The 17,014-nt window shown below is 36.3% G+C and overlaps 3 protein-coding genes across 3 annotated transcripts; 1 reads left to right on the top strand and 2 right to left on the bottom strand.

Moving 5' to 3' along the window:
* Positions 1-1,672: 1,672 nt before the first annotated feature.
* LOC128229426 (heavy metal-binding protein HIP-like) lies at positions 1,673-3,466 on the bottom strand. Its single transcript, XM_052941343.1, has 4 exons — positions 3,356-3,466; positions 2,535-2,776; positions 2,191-2,267; positions 1,673-2,032 (listed from the first exon to the last, which is right to left on the bottom strand). Exons 1-4 carry the CDS (start codon positions 3,460-3,462, stop codon positions 1,706-1,708), a joined length of 753 nt encoding a protein of 250 aa, XP_052797303.1. The 5' UTR covers positions 3,463-3,466; the 3' UTR covers positions 1,673-1,705.
* A 4,634-nt stretch (positions 3,467-8,100) lies between these two features.
* On the bottom strand, positions 8,101-9,876 carry LOC128226285 (complement C1q subcomponent subunit B-like). The gene is made up of 5 exons (XM_052936164.1): positions 9,797-9,876; positions 9,352-9,533; positions 9,055-9,131; positions 8,339-8,425; positions 8,101-8,241 (listed from the first exon to the last, which is right to left on the bottom strand). The coding sequence occupies exons 1-5, from the start codon at positions 9,874-9,876 to the stop codon at positions 8,101-8,103; spliced, it is 567 nt and encodes a 188-aa protein (XP_052792124.1).
* Positions 9,877-10,825: 949 nt separating this feature from the next.
* On the top strand, positions 10,826-16,882 carry LOC128227951 (protein canopy homolog 2-like). The gene is made up of 7 exons (XM_052938936.1): positions 10,826-10,927; positions 11,247-11,346; positions 11,719-11,834; positions 13,004-13,198; positions 13,667-13,766; positions 13,905-14,087; positions 14,637-16,882. Exons 2-7 carry the CDS (start codon positions 11,259-11,261, stop codon positions 14,687-14,689), a joined length of 735 nt encoding a protein of 244 aa, XP_052794896.1. The 5' UTR covers positions 10,826-10,927; positions 11,247-11,258; the 3' UTR covers positions 14,690-16,882.
* Positions 16,883-17,014: the final 132 nt, after the last annotated feature.

Genomic DNA, 17,014 nt, shown 5'->3' with positions numbered 1-17,014 from the left:
TGTGGCTGTTTATGTTTTATAACTTTCTACATATGGAATGAGCGAGTGTGACAATATTTAAAGCTACAAGGGTTTCTTAGGAGTGAGCATGTCAGTTGTTACTTGTAAGTCAGTTATTTGGATTGGTCAGTTTGTTCCTCAAAGGTAAAGGTCACACTTAGAAGCCAAAGGTTGAAATAATCCTTGTCGGGGCTGTATCTTGACAATGCATTATAGGATTTCCAAAAAATGGACATGAAGGTTCACGATGATGATCTGACTTGGCGTCGTTAGGACACAGGTCTGTACCTCAAATGTCAAAGTCTGATGATAGAACTGTAATATGTCCAGGTTGCCTGATGATTATAGGACTTCCTGGCATGTCGGGTACAAAGCCCAGGTCTGTACATAAAAGGTCACTGTCACTTGGTCACATGGCTAAATGATAAAAATGAGCACTGTTATACTCAACCTTATCTGGGCTGTATCTTTACCTTACATCAAGGGATTTTTAAGAAACATGCCATGAATGTTCACCACGATGAGCAGCAAGTTGCTTGCAAGACCCAGGTCTGCAAGACCCAGGTCGATGCCTCTTAGGTCAAGGTCCCACTAAGAGGTCATGATCAAATCTTAAAATGATTACTGTTAACTCTTGACTAAGTATTATAGGATCTCCAAGAAAGTATAAACAATTGTTCATCATGACGAGGCCTATGTCAAGCAAAAGTCCCAGTTCTGTACATCAAAGGTCAAGGGCACTCATGTCAAATTGTTATTAAGACTGTATCTTGTCCAGTGCAACTTAACCCTAAATCAAGGTCACACTTATAGGTAAAAATGAACTGTGTTCATAGGTAATTAAGTTGAGGCTTGTTACATGGCTAAGCTACATCATTGAACAAGTAACTAAGCACACATGGTCACCATAATGAGGTTGTGTGTCACATGCAAGACCCAGGGGCCGGGCCGTTTCAATAAAGGACGTGGATGTCTAAATTACGTGATTCTGTGTTGGAATTGCATGGAAAGTCATATGTCTGTGTCATGTGTCAAAGGATCTTTCGACGGACTCGACATGTCGCCTGTTGTCGTCTTGTTTATGGGAGTTATTGTCCCTTCTCACATCTTGAACACCATGAACTTCATGTCAGGGTTGTTTTTGATTTCAAACCACCAATTTTAAGGGCCAGTATTTAATATTGATCTTATCAGACATGCCTCAGTGATTCCATTCAGCCTATTGGTCAGATAGATATACAGGCCAATCAAAACACTTAGTTTCTGGTCTTAGATTTGAGTTCAATCTAAGGTGCTTATTGAATACGGCCCCTGGCCCTTATTCAATTCAGAAATTGCCCAAACACGGTGTTCGGACACTCCTGAAAGGGTTGGCGGATTTAAATTAGGTGCTTATTTTAAATTTATACAACTTTCTTTTAGCTCGATTGTGATGAAAGGTGATAGCTTATTAATAGAATCACTATCGAGTCCGTTACCAGTACTGGTATCCATATTGAGAGCCCATGAGAAAGTACCCCGAGTGAGGATCGAACCCAAAATATCTTGGGTGACCGGCGAACACCTATACCACCAGGCGACTCTCGCCCTCTGTTTAACTTGTATTTGTACTACAATGTATTTGAAAGAAATATCCTGTGTATGCACTGTGCAAAGGACAAATAGACAGCGATGTTTTTGTGTTGTTTAATCTCGTTCTTTTTGCCTATGGGTAGAGGAGAATACCGGTAAAGGACGTTAGGCCTTCAGCTGTGTATCCTTGTACGTGATGTCCGTCGAAATTCTCTATCTCCACGACGTCACCTTGTTGAAGACGGAGAACGACAGTGTTTCCACCCTGACGATCCTCATGGTCGTGATATGGATCTGTAACACCATGGACCTTTGGTGAGCCGTTCACAACGAGTTGGGCGGTTAACTGCGCCACATCACCTCTCTGAGTTACCATGAAGGAGAACAGGTACATCCCGGGTTGGGGACAGGTGAACACACCTGTGTGAATGTTATAGCCACTCCCTTCATTGGTGATGACCTGAAACAAAGAGTTCCTGCCTTTATTACAATATACATAAATAAATTTCATCAAACTTTTAGAACTTTTCACAAACACAAGGGCACGTGCAAAACGTTATTTCATTTAGCCGAAATGATTTTGATACCTGCTCTCGTGAACGTCTACATGATACGCACCTTGTTAAAACGTATTACTTGATTTGGGCCAAGTGAGACACTATGGTCGAGCCATGCAGAAAATGCCACACCCTCGCCTGGAAAAACGGTGTTCGAACAAGATTTTATTTTGTACTTTCGTTGAATTAAATTTACCTTGTATATATAAATATTATTTTCAGAAAGCACAAACAAACAATAGTCAATTAAATGCATTACGTGTGGCATGATAAATGTCTGCGTGTTGATACCAAAATGATAATTAAAAAAATCAAAGTGAAGGTGTAAGAACAAATAACAGGTGTACAATCTTGTAATAATGCTTTAACACTTGTGTTTGCCCATCAATACAAATGTACTTGTACTTTGTCTCGTATGTCTGTCCTGGGTCGATTTCAGATTTGAAGGAAGGAGCGTTATCCGATGTAAAAGTTCTTCCTCTGCTTTCTTGAGTTTCTCCATGGCGCTAGCCATCTCTATCCTGTCTTGAGCCAGCTGTTGTCTATCAAGAACTAGAAGGCTTCTATCCTGTGCTACCTGTTGTCTCTCCAACGAAAGGTGTTTCATCCCTTCAGCGATTTGTTTATCTTTGTCCGCGAATTTTTGCCTGATAAAATATGTCATATGCATAGGCAAAACCACTAAATTTTTAAATAATTATGTATTCGCTTTAAAAACAAGGTCATCGATTACTCATTCACGATTACCGATCCCTGTATAAATGTTAAACATTTAAATCTTTCATGTTTTGTACTGTACTGTATGTATCGGGTATTATATTATCAATATGCATCATGAACGCTATTTTGCACATCCATGAAACGCATTTATAAGCGCTCCCTTCTTTCGATTTGTTTTTAAAATTGCCGCCGAGCTTTCATACAGCATGAACGCCACCCGCATTTTCCCATATTGTTTCAAATTTAAGATATCTATTATTTCAGAGAAAGTTAAGTAGAGAAATATGTTAGTACAATTTAAAACTTTTACGAAGAGATGGCAGATGTTTGAAACGCCTTTTATCATTGTTCCGTTTGTCCAACCAGAGCGCAACATTGCAATCAAAAAATGACGCAATAATGCCGATCGGTTCATGAATGTAAAATGAACGTCTGTTTTCTCGATATATATCAGTAGGGCGATATTGATATATTATTTTGTCTCTAAGTGTACATTGTAATCATACCTTAGGTCTTTTTCCAAGATATCGAATCTCTTCAATAGCTCTTCATCAACTGGATATCCAGACGCACATTGCAGAATTACAAGAAGACAGGCCAGTGGCAAGTTCATTTTGAAATGCAAATCTTACACTCTGAACGTGCAATTGAAATACGCATTTATATAGCTATTATATAAGATAAGAAAGTACCACCACTACTATACTAAATACATGACCGTGATAAAACCTTCATTTTTTGTAGAAATACTGATATACCGGCCAGCAATCATAAAACGAACTTCTTAAATTGCTCATTTATAAAAAGTGCTTACATTTTACAGGAACTTTCAATACACTAAAGGAGTGTATATATAAACGTATATAAACGTCATATACTTATCATCTAATGATACCAAGGGTCATAACTCAACTACACTTAATGTAAGAGTTATGAAACGTTAATAATCGGATTAACGCTTAAAAGCACATCACCCGTAGTATGCCTTTGTATATTCCGTAATATAAATTTCTTATTAATTTGTGCTTTGAAATTCTGGTGGATACAGTGCCGTAGCCAGACTTAAAAAAACACCACCGAGCCAGAACGGTCTATGGGGGTCCGGGGGCATGCCGGATTTTTTTTGCAAGAAGCGATTTCCTGCATTCTGGAGTATCTTTTGTCAATGGTTTGTGTACATTGAGGCAAATGAAGAAAGTCGAAAAGACAGAAACACAGAGGTAGCTGCCTCGGTGTGCCTCAGTGTAGCTACGACACTGGGATATTTGTCAGAGATCTATAAAGTGGTTACTGCAACAACTGCGCTCGTGATTGACAATGAATGCATGTATACACGAACACAAAGAGAACACCCAACTAGAGGTACAATATACATTTGTGACCTGTTGTGCATCATAGCCATAGACAGTGGTAATCACTGAGACGAACTGGTTTGTCATGCTTAAATCGAGATAAATACCGTTTGAAATAAATTTGTATTATGAAAAAGTGTTTTATGATGTGCATTATATTTCTCCTTTTGTTTTTTTTCAGTGTGCATATCTCGTATATTGTCGACGTATATTCCTCCGCAGAGAGGGCTCTGGTTTCAAACAGAGACATATTTTGATTGGCAATAAAAAAGCTACAAATATGAGAGGGAGCTGCTAAAACCTACGTGTGTCGGGCCCGTGGTCATGTGGTAACACACTTGACTATCAATCTAGGGGTCGCAGGTTCGATCCTCCGTCGTATCACTAAAAAAATACTAAGCGTCTTCCGGGGGGACTTTAAATGGGGGTCCCTTGTGATACACTGGTGCACGTTAAAGAACCAGGGTAGCTCTAACCAGGGTAACAATCTGTCTGTGCACTATGCTCCAAAAACCTAAACTGACTAGTTAACAATCTTAACGGGGCACAGCACTCGCCGAATGTGCAAGGCCCGAGTGCGAGTATAAATAATCTTACACACCCACACTAAAACCTACGTAATGACATAAAGCTGTTGGTAGTTATGAAAGTTACGGCAAACAAATGTAACATATCTTAAATGTTCGAAACAAAAACAGAACAAAATCTGAGCGTCCAGAAACTTTATTTTGAGAACATTTTGGTGCCAGTGATTAGGTTGTGGTGTCAATGAACCGTTGGGTGCACGTACATTTTTTTAGCTCTTTATTTTGTTTCAATTTCAAATCGATAGCTAGTCCTGATTCTGTTTCATACTGTCATAAACATGTTTTGATTACAGAGCAACTCATAATCTGATATCTTCAATAATATAAGAAAGGAATGAAAACAAAACCTCAGTTAACAGTTGTTCATCCAGTTAATTATTTTATACGACTTGGGCTTTCCTTGTTACATCAAAAGTTCCTTCATTGATATAAATAGTAATAATTTTATGAGCACATAACTGAATTGCTAGAACAGTACACAGTGTGTGTACATATACCACGCGATAAATTACGTTATAAATGCTACGTCGGATGGCAATATTTTGCTTCGAATGAAGACTTAAAACAAAGAAAACTTTACTATTTCTTCACCATTTTAAATGAAACATAGTGTAAACAGTGTACGCCTCTTACGGAGCCCCGCCTTCGACCTTTTACCAGAGTTTGATTGAGAGTTTAGTTTCTTCAAACACTTCGAAAAACCTTTTCACAATACGGCCGCCTGACGGAGCACTGTCAAAACATTATTATGGAAACAGGTTTGTTGAAGTGTTTGAGGAAACTTATCACCTAATCACACTTCGGTAATAAAACGAGGTCGGGGCTCTTTAAGTGGCATAGACTGCCCCTTGTTTCATTTAAAATGATGTAATAAAAGAAAAGTTTTTGATTTTAAGTCCTCATTTTATGCAAAATGTTGCCTTTCGACGTAGCATATATGACGTAATTTATCACGTGGTATACACACGCTGATATACAAGTGTATCTGGTAGGTAATTTTGAATAACAAATACGCGAGACGTTCTTATTGGGTAACAACTTACCTTCTGCTAAAAATATTAACATGCCTTACAGCTCATGTCTTAATCACACTTATATTAAAGCACGCTATTCCTGATTCTGCATCGAACAAAAAACATGCAAAAAATCCAAGTCAGGCATAACTTTTTTGTTAAAGCTGCACTCTCACAGATTTACCGTTTTGGCAACTTCTTTATTTTTTGTCTTGGAATGAGCCAATTTTTGTGTATGATATATGACTGCTGTCAAAAGGTCAGAGTTATATCTTATTCCATTATAAAATCGCTATATTTTATATTTCTGTTCGAAAATTAATGTTTTAAGTCTTAATTAAACCGTTACTAATGGTTTAAGGAAAATGCATAAAACATCAATTTTTGAACTTAAATATGAAAATCTGTGTTCTGAATTTTTGTCAGCAGTCATATATCACTTGCTTCCATGCATTTTCGAATAGATTGGCTCGTTTCAAGACATAAAATAAAAAAGTTGTCAAAACGTTAAAACTGTAAGAGTGCAGCTTTAAGGCCTCTAGAAATCTAGGTAAAAAAAACGAGAGAATCTTACCTGTCTGGCCTCCGGGTAGGCGTATTTATATTGCGGTTATAATGATTTACACTTACTTAATCAAAATATCATCCGGAAACACCAAAATACTTTAACAAACTGTCATTTTGTTCTGTATCTAACATTTCCCTCACGTAAGTTTCCGCAAAATAAATAACGTTGGAGTTAAGGTGTATGTATGTATGTATTTCTTTAGACCTTGCGGTCAAGGATAACCCGTAAAAGTGCAAGCACTTATTTCCAACAGGGGTCCTTTGTTTTTGCTGAAGGGACAGCACGCTGAAGAGACAGTGGTGGAATACAAGGAAGTCCGCGGGTGCTATACCGTAGCTCTTTTTCGAAGAGACCCCTTGGTTCTTTTACGTCCCCCGTGTAAAGCACCGATGCACGGAGTACGACTTTCCTGGGTAAAACCAGTACTGACTACACCCCTTTTCCAAGGACTACCCTTTAAATGCCGAACGCCAGGCAAGGGAGCTACTTGTACCAACTTTTAACGTCTTACGTTTTACTCGCATTGCTATTTAGTATTTATTACCGAAGAGAGAGTCAATATAAACGGCCATATTGGCGGCTTCGGAGAGTCAGTTTCAACTCTTCAAAGCGTTGCGTTGGTTGTTCGTGCGGGCGTTGTTTTAAGCTACGGTTTAATTGATCGGTAAAAGTGAAACTCATTCAATCAGTATTATGTATAGGTGTTGTGCAGTGTAATCATCCTCGGCGCTGTGGTGCCGAGGATGGGTGTAATTAACCCTTCCAGTAGTTATTTACATGTGATACGTAAAATAATTCGGCAAATCGGTGAAGGTGGCAGACGGGTTATCATTGACGTGTTCAATTGACAGGTCATAGTCGTAGCCCTTGATTCGAAATTCATCATTCAATGCTTATTACATGTTTATAATTTTAAAGTTTCTTATGATTTTGAGTAAACAATGGTTGAAAATACTTTGCTTGTATACATTTGCATAGAGCAGGTGTATATAGTTGCAGATGCACTTTTAACTATTATAATATGTGTATCTTTCAGAATTTATATCCACCTTTTATATGTTGTATTTGTTTTATTTCAGTACTGGAGGCGTTGAGCATGGCCAATGTGAATGTTTGTGTATTGGGATGTGCAATATTGCAGGAGCAATTAATACTGTGATAATTTCATTTCTCATACACTGTTGTATTTAAACACGCATCCTTTAGCTATACAGAAATGAAATTCAATCCGTGTTTGGCATGTTTGTTAATCATGAAGAAACTTAACGCTGAAGATTTTTTATTTTTTTTTTGGGGGGGGGGGGCAGTATATATTTGTTTTTATTCACGAATAAAGAAGGAAAGCACTTGTGATATAATGCCTCTTGAACGTTTCTCATTAGTCTTCTTTCTGACTGCGTGGTAGCGAAGTGTCAACATAAATGTTGAAGGAACATTGAAAGTAAATATGTGTAGTAATTGCTGATTGAATAGTACTTCCAATGAATATTCATTTTACTTTTTCACAATTGAAAAACTATATTTCTTCTATTTATGCCTGGCAAACAAACTACATCGTCTTCAAGTTCAATACATTATAGTGATTATACTGTTTCCGGACGTTCTTCTAATCCTTTTGGCGTATTAGTAGTTCATAATGTTGTACCGTTTTAGAGTTGCAGTTTGCGAAAAAAAGAAAAAAGATGGAGACTTTTTTGTGACGTTCATTTTCGGTTTGTTTGTACAAGTTGACTATGGGTACAAAAGCACACCAGTGAAGGACGTCAGCCCAAGAGTTCCGTACCCCTCGACGTGGTTTCCATACTGTTCCTCTATCTCAACAACGTCACCCTGTTGAAGGCGGAGAACAACTGTGTTCCCTCCCTGAAGATCCTGATGATCATGAAATGGATCAGCAACTCCGTGAATTTTGGGCGTTCCGTTCACAACAAGTTGTGCAGTTATCCCCCGCATTGCTTCTCTGTGTCACCATGAAGGCGAATAGGTACATTCCGGCTTGGGGACAGGTGAACACGCCGGAATGCACGTTATAGCCGCTCCCTTCGTTGGTTATCACCTGAAAGAAATATTCCTCAACATCATGCAGGATACATGCATCGCGATGCCTTTATTGGAATATACATGTAGGAATCTTTATCAACATATTCATGTTGAAATCCAAACCATGATTCATCGGACCAGTTCTGTTGAGCTGGATTGTGCACATACTTGCACATAAGTTTCCTGCTCAATCATTCTCCTACTGTTCTCAAGGTTGGCTATTGTGACGCGTTAATGCTATTCACTCGGTCAGGTATTCGATAAAACTCATTAACAATTCATAGATGCTACATTTCTTCCCAATCCTTACGAAATTTGATCAGAGCGTGCCTTAACATAAAGTCGTTCAGGTTAAAATGTTGATCACTAGGTAAAGTGTTTAAAGAACAGGGTAATTACTTTTGTTCTAACGTTTTCTACCAAATCTTCATGAAATATGACTGAATTAATTGTTTGGCTTATCGTTAGTTCAAGTTTATTTCGAATTGTTTCAAACGTTTGTTTTATCGCAAAAAAAACTCTATGGCATCGTGTGAGCGAAATTAGGCCTTCTTTTTTTGTTGTGAACTATACTATTGTGGCAGAATAACCAGCACTATATCGTATATATGTTCACCAACCACCTGTCTTTTAAACAAAACTTACCCTGTTGAAACGTATTACTTGACTCGGACCAAGTGTGGCGCTATGATCGAGCCATACAGAAAATGCCACGCCCTCACCTAAAACAACAACAACAGAAAATACGTTTTATTCGTACGAGCATTCCACGTTCTTTTTATTTTAAATAGTTGCGTTTACGCATGCCGTTAAGGCAGAGAAACGTGTCCATAAAATGGAATAATGTTAACGGTTGGTATCATAACCTAGTCTATTAAAAAAACAAATACATAAGGTCGTTATTACAGGGTGTGTAACAGCATTGTGACAGTAATATTGTACTTTGTCGTGTATATCTCTGTGGAGAAGATTCATGAACTGCATTCTGGAGTTTCGCCATGATGTTGGCCATCTCTGACCTGTCTTGAGCTAGCTGCTGTCTTTCTTGTGCTAACTGTTGTATCTCCAACGACAGTTGTGCTCTTTCTTGCGCATTTCGCTGTTTTTCTTCCGCAAACTGTTGCCTGATAAAAAGAATGATTTCATTAGCATTCGTTAACAAATGTATGAATTTTTTGGTGTCATCAATTCCTGTATGAGTATATAGGACTGTGCGTGTTTGTTTGGACACTCTGACCAAAATATCTGAATATATTGAACGGCAGCAAGTTACCGGCGAAACACAATTTGTACATTTCATTATCATTTTATTAGTACCCACTAACATGTAAAATATGTATTTAAGCCATACGTACCTTTAAATAGGTCTTTCTCCAAGACATCAAACCTCTTCAATATCTCTTCATCCACAGGATATCCAGACGCACATGGCAGAATTACAAGAAGACAGGCCAGTGGCAAATTCATTTTGAAATGGAAATCGCAGACGTTTTGATTTTCAAGGGAATAACACGTTCAATGCCTTTAGTTTTAGATGAAACAGTGCCCACGTTTCATAACTGATAAGACGGCACAGTTTATAGATTTGGTGTTCGCTTATAAAACATGTATACGTGCGTCAATGACAGTCATGGATTTGAAAAGTTTTCTAAAGCTTTCATGTAAACTGATTCTGGTGGAGACAGTCATTCATGATTGTAGGATGCACGATGAAACGTCTGTTTATGTGTGCTTTCTCTTTTATTTTCTGAAAAACTCAAACTCAAACCGTCCCCTTACGAGTATGACGCTGCACCCTGCTCTATTTTCTGTAGATCGCCAGAAGTGAACGCTAGGGAAGGTATTTTCAGTGTAATTGTAGATGATCATGAAAAGGAAGATAAACCAATGGTAGATACTGACCTAAGATCCGGCATTTTATAAAGGAACCAATTTAAGATATATAGAATATATTATTTAATATATCTTTGTCGGAAATCGCATATTGCTTTCTTCTTTCTGATGTTTATTTAAAACTTAAATATATCAGCAATCATTGAATATATGGGATACATGTACATGCATATGAGAGCTTTGATATATATGTTCTAATATAATTCCTCCTGAGCTCTTTTGAAACGAGTAAATCATGACATACTGGGATTCTGAGACATATATTAATCTTACTCCCAGATATATAGTACATCATTAGTATTTTATTCACCATATATTCTCGCGATTTGGTTTGCCAGTTTACATTGCACTATGTAAAAATGTAGATACCATTAATGTTGTAACTAACTATCACTGACTTTTAAATGTTTATTGGTCCGTGACACCACATTGATGTACATATATTATAGTATCTCTCATTGTCGCAAGGGGAAGTCACTGCAGTGGAGATTGACCAGAGTCAGAGAGCGTCGTAACATTTTTTCCGAAATGTAATTCTCACAACGTACTACAAAATATTCACCGTACATGTCATTCTTTGCCGGTGCCACAAATACAATTTTGAAAGAAACTGCAAAGAGACAAAGTATGTACGATTGCTATTTAGATTATATAGAAACAGACAATGATGTTTCAATTCAACTCTTGCATTTGTTGCAAGACAATTTTCTTAATATTCAGTGTTCGCTAAGTATACTTTACTTCGGATAAACACTTCGGATTATTCAATTATTCATTTAATGATCTGATGTTGCTTAGTAACATGATATATGTTTCACTTTTAAGTGATGTCACATTCATATTATGTGCCTTGATGCCAGTACATCTTGAAAAATAATTGTTTGACCTTTTCAGAGGATTCAGCCATAGGGAGTGCAGTCAAAGAATGCAATTATTCATTTCAGGCAACCGTGACAATGGACGTTCAAGTCATATCCCTGTTCCTGAAGGTCTTATTGTTGGTTGGTTCTGTTCTTGGATTAGACAAGCAAATGTCATGTGCAGGTAAAGAAAATTTAACTGGAATAATAGGGATATAACTTAACTTTTCTGGACCACTAGCCAACTGGGCTTGTTGTTTTTAAATCAACAAGCCCAGCATCAAACCCACGAGCCAAACATTTTGCACGCACAATTAATTTACATTCACTTCAATAAACAATGTTTTGAGATTTGGAAATTATCCAAATCATACATCCAATTAAAATCACTGACTGGCGTTTTGTTTATACAAGTGCATGACAGGTTCTGAACATTAAAGATAATTTTTGCTTTGTTAAGGTTCTTCAAAATGTTTTCTGCCTCACAATTAACAAATTGTTCATTTTTTAGTGAAATGTACATATTTAAAGAACTGAATAATGTGTTGACTTTCAGTTTGCAGAGCAATGGTAGATGAAGTATCGTACACTATCAGCAAGGTGGATCCAAAACAAACCATCCAGGTCGGCAGCTTCAGAGTAGACTCCAGAGGAAATCAAGATACTTACAAGGTGCTTTGTAGAAATTAGGATGATAAATTTTTTAAACATTCTATTATGTGCTTTACTTTGAAATATGTTTGTGTTTCTTCTCAGCAACCACTTGTGGAATTTATTTTAAAGCTCCATCAGGGTCATCCGACTTAACAGAAGTCAACTTAGTAACAGGATTAATGAGCTTTTTTGACATTGAACATTTTATCAAGTTTTGCATTCAAAATTCCATTATGCTCATACTCTGGTAGCTGTCAATGCATTTGTTTTTTAACTTTATCACCCTTTTGGCAGAGAAACAGTATCAGCGCGTATAATATATATAATATATAAAACATAATATTACGGTAGGGTTCAAGTTCCAAATATGTATTGTTTATAATGGTGTTTTGAGTTTCAATCAAAACAAAGAAGTATTTGAAAGTCTTAATCATTTTGTTTTATGAGGGCTGGAGGTTATTATGTTGGTCTACACGAGGGCAAGAGGGTGCTACCAATAAAGGGCAGGGTGCAGCACCCTTCCACTGACAACTCTTTAGCTAAATCCCTGGTGTATTACTGGCAATTTTGTTATTTCACCAGAAAATCACCATATTGTTACACATGTATATTGTAACTTGCATTATCTATTTTTAATTATAAAGAATATTATTTTTAAAACTAAAAATAGATAATGCATGTTCAAACTATTTGTTATGTTGCAGTGTATTGTATCTTTTACTGTATACAATATGATCATTTTGTTAATTACCGGTATAACAAAAATGTCATTTAATATCAAGAAATATTATATTGGATTCAAAATGGGCAAAACAAATTTCATGTAGCACGAAATAATATGTCAATATGATTGCCCCTACATATTCATTTATATGTACTTCTACTCCATATCACAGTCTATCTGTCAGGCGGTTAATCGGTAATATCGCCGATCCTTACTACTAAAGCTAAATCTCGATCTACATTTCAGTGATCAAGCTTCGACCTCATTTTGCTTAAATTTAAATTGGTCAATAAGCCCTGCTTTGTAAAGTCCAGGAAACCATTTTCTCAATGCATACCTTGTGGGTTTGTGCTGATTTTGACAACTTAAATTTAGAGAACTTAAGATCAAATTTTATACAATAAAGATATTCAGAAATATTTTGTTTCATAGGTAAAGATTGATTGTAGTTATTTTGATTTAGAAACCCTATGCTCGCTCGGAGGCACATCTTCTGGAGATATTTGAAAGTCTGTGTGAGAGGTTTAAGGACTACGCAGAAACTACTAATGATATCGATGAAAGAAGTGTTTGTCGAACAAAAGCTAGAGAGGGTAAAACACTTGCTTTGAAAGACATCAAAATCAACCCAGAAGTTCAAGCATCCCTGCGCGGAAAGGTAACAAATCAAATTTATATTGCAGTCTTTCCATTTATTTATATTGTTTACAGGATGACATTGGATGATGAACATGTATGGTACTGTATGTTTAAATGTTAATAGTGTTAAATGATGTTTAAATGTTAAATAATTAAAATCTGTTTTCTCTCCGCATGGATAAAATCTTGAACAAATTGAACATTTATTTTAAGGAAAAGAATTCAAAGTGATATCTTAACTGAACTGCACAAAGTTTCAAATATCTCAATTGTACAGTTTCAAATATTTTTTTACAAAAAATGAATTTGACTCGTCATTTAATGTATAAGTGTGCTGTTTTTCACTGTGAGGCTCTGCTGGAGAAATGTGATTGTATGAGTGTGCTGTTTTTTCAGTGTGACTGGAGGAATGTGATTGTTTGATAATTCTTTTTCTGTGTGGTGCCTTGCGAAGGATTAAATATGATTGTATGAGTTGTATTTTTAGTGTGATGCCCTGCTGGAGGAGCTTGAAGATGACATGATAGCTCTGTTTGGCAAAGCGAACATTCCAGATTATGAGAAATCAGTGTGCGTAGAATTAGCAGGTTAGTACTCGAAGGGATGGAATTTTGAAGTCTTAAATCATAACTTTGAAAACAAGTTTTTAAGTTCTTGTACCTTGGCTGTATCATTGCTATTATTATAATTGCTTTGTTGATTACCAAAGGATGTTTGTATATCAGGGGAGTGTACTTTGGAGGCTTTAGCAGTACCGATGCCAAGGTCAGAGTTCTCAGGGATGGATGATATCATGGCGGATGTTGAGTCCACCCACGGGGACGGGCAGAAAATGCCTGAGAGGGATGGGGAGGAGAAAGAAGACGATGAACTACTGGATGAATACTTGCAGGAGGCGAAAAAGTCAGGTATGCCTTCAACAATTTCAGGTTGATAGCTATTTAAATATTAACTGTAATTTTTAACATTTTTAAATACTTTTCTTCATCAATGTATAATTCTTGCAGATTAATTTGTGGAACTATAATACTTGCAGATTAATTTATGGAACTATAATACTTGCAGATTAATTTATGGAACTATAATACTTGCAGATTAATTTATGGAACTACATGTATAATACTTGCAGATTAATTCATTCATTTATAATACAAACAGATAAATTCATGGACCTAGGATACTTGAAGATTAATTTATGGAACTATAATACTTGTCGTTTACTTCATAGAAATATATTTGCAGAAATAGAAGTGATTTTTATTATGGAGTGTTTACAAAAAAATATATCAGCTGTAAACATTTGAATATCTAAATGGTTTTATTAAAGTACCTATAGAGTTGCGTATAATCGTCTAGTTTGCATCATTGCTATATACTGCACTAAATAAACATTTGATTTTACTTTTATTAAACATTGGATTCACTCTCTGGGCAGTTTAGCAAACTTACTCTTTCAGGAGATGAGATATTGGCCAAGATGCGTGATGAGGAGGGGAAAGATGAATTATGATGACCCCACACTCTTGCAAACCATGTATCTAGAACCCCACACTCTAGATCTCGGAGCCCACACTCTACCATACCATAACAGGCTCTAGGACCCCACACTTAAGCATACCATGTATCTAGGAGTTGATATTAGATGTCATACACTACAATCATTCTGAATCATTATACTCTGTCATATCTATCTACATTATTCTGGGATCAGAAATTGTGATATTTGTATTGTTTCTCACGTAGTTCCATAATCATTAATTATGATGTACAATTTTCAGTGTTGCTATTTTAATATTTGTAAATAGTATGTTGGGTACATTGATGCATAATCAAATATATGGATGTATTTGCTTAACAACTAAAACTTTAATCGATTACTTCTACTGTGAATCTATGTCGAATCTATGTTGGCTACTTGTGAATCTATGTCGGCTACTTCTGTGTGAATCTATGTCGGCTACTTCTGTGCCTGGTTATGAAATTGAATTATATTTTTAGAAAAACATGTAGTGGTAAAACTCAATGTTCAAATTGAAAAAAAATGCACAATTTATATGGATTTTGTATAAATATTTAAAGTACTTTTTGACAGTGGCTAGTGGCTACACATTTATTGTATTGGTTATTAATACCTCCTTTCAACATTGTTAATGTGTGTCATACAATTTTGAATCAATCTTCTTTTGCTTATTACTAAGAAAGATCTGTGCTGACTGTAGGAGATTCATTTGTGATGTAGATATGTTATCAACGTTTTGTTGTTGTAACAAGACTCTTCTGATGAACTGTCTTGGGTGTTTTGTTTTCTTTTGTATGTTACTACTGTTGGGAGTTTGATTGCATCTTGGATGTTTTGGTGTTATCTTATTTATGATCCTGGGGCGGTATTCATCAGTAAGTCGTTTCATAACTTAAGTCATTTTCTTAAGATAAGTATCACTCTTATCATATTATATAATTGCTTCGTTATATCTGAAATATTTCATTATCATTGATCTGATTCAAATACATACTTTCATGTTAAAAACACTTTAAAAATACTTTTCTTCTAATTTGACTATGTAAAATTTAGGAAATTGACTAAAGTTAAGAAATGACTTAAGATGTTTTATGAATACCACCCAGGAGTGTTACTTATTGGTATATTACTGTATGATACTGGCCCAGGAGTGTTACTAATTGGTATATTACTGTTTGATACTGGCCCAGGAGTGTTACTCATTGGTATATTACTGTTTGATACTGGCCCAGGAGTGTTACTCATTGGTATATTACTGTTTGATACTGGCCCAGGAGTGTTACTCATTGGTATATTACTGTTTGATACTGGCCCAGGAGTGTTACTCATTGGTATATTACTGTTTGATACTGGCCCAGGAGTGTTACTAATTGGTATATTACTGTTTGATACTGGCCCAGGAGTGTTACTCATTGGTATATTACTGTTTGATACTGGCCCAGGAGTGTTACTAATTGGTATATTACTGTTTGATACTGGCCCAGGAGTGTTACTAATTGGTATATTACTGTTTGATACTGGCCCAGGAGTGTTACTAATTGGTATATTACTGTATGATACTGGCCCAGGAGTGTTACTAATTGGTATATTACTGTATGATACTGGCCCAGGAGTGTAACTAATTGGTATATTACTGTTTGATACTGGCCCAGGAGTGTTACTAATTGGTATATTACTGTATGATACTGGCCCAGGAGTGTTACTTATTGGTATATTACTGTATGATACTGGCCCAGGAGTGTTACTTATTGGTATATTACTGTATGATACTGGCCCAGGAGTGTTACTTATTGGTATATTACTGTATGATACTGGCCCAGGAGTGTTACTTATTGGTATATTACTGTATGATACTGGCCCAGGAGTGTTACTAATTGGTATATTACTGTTTGATACTTCTTGTTGTATATCTGGGTTTATTGAACTTTTTGTAAACTTTCTTCACTCTTTATATTTCAGTTAGTAGTTGGTTAAAGTGGCAGTAATATGTAGTGTGAGTTTAGGTAGATTGTACTTGAGGGGATAATTGACATTTTATGTTTCTATATTTTTTTTAAAGTAATTGGGCATTGCATCATCAGCTTTACAAAATATAACTGGTCTGTCATTCAGTTGCCATTCTGTCGTCTACAAGTGTATATTGAGGATTTAAACATTTATGCAATAAAGTCTACTTTTATATGACCAGTCTTCTCGAAGTCCGTTTGTTGTTTCCTACAAAGCTCATGCACCATAGGCCGTTGTAGAAGCCTGTTTACAAGGTCAACATTGATAGATGGAAGTTGGTGACGTCTCTCATGCATCTGACCGTGTAAG

The sequence above is a fragment of the Mya arenaria genome, chromosome 3 (assembly GCF_026914265.1).
Source record: "Mya arenaria isolate MELC-2E11 chromosome 3, ASM2691426v1".
NCBI lineage: Eukaryota > Metazoa > Mollusca > Bivalvia > Myida > Myidae > Mya > Mya arenaria.
The sequence above is the reverse complement of the archived record's forward strand: the minus strand, read 5'-3'. Positions and strand labels throughout refer to the sequence as shown.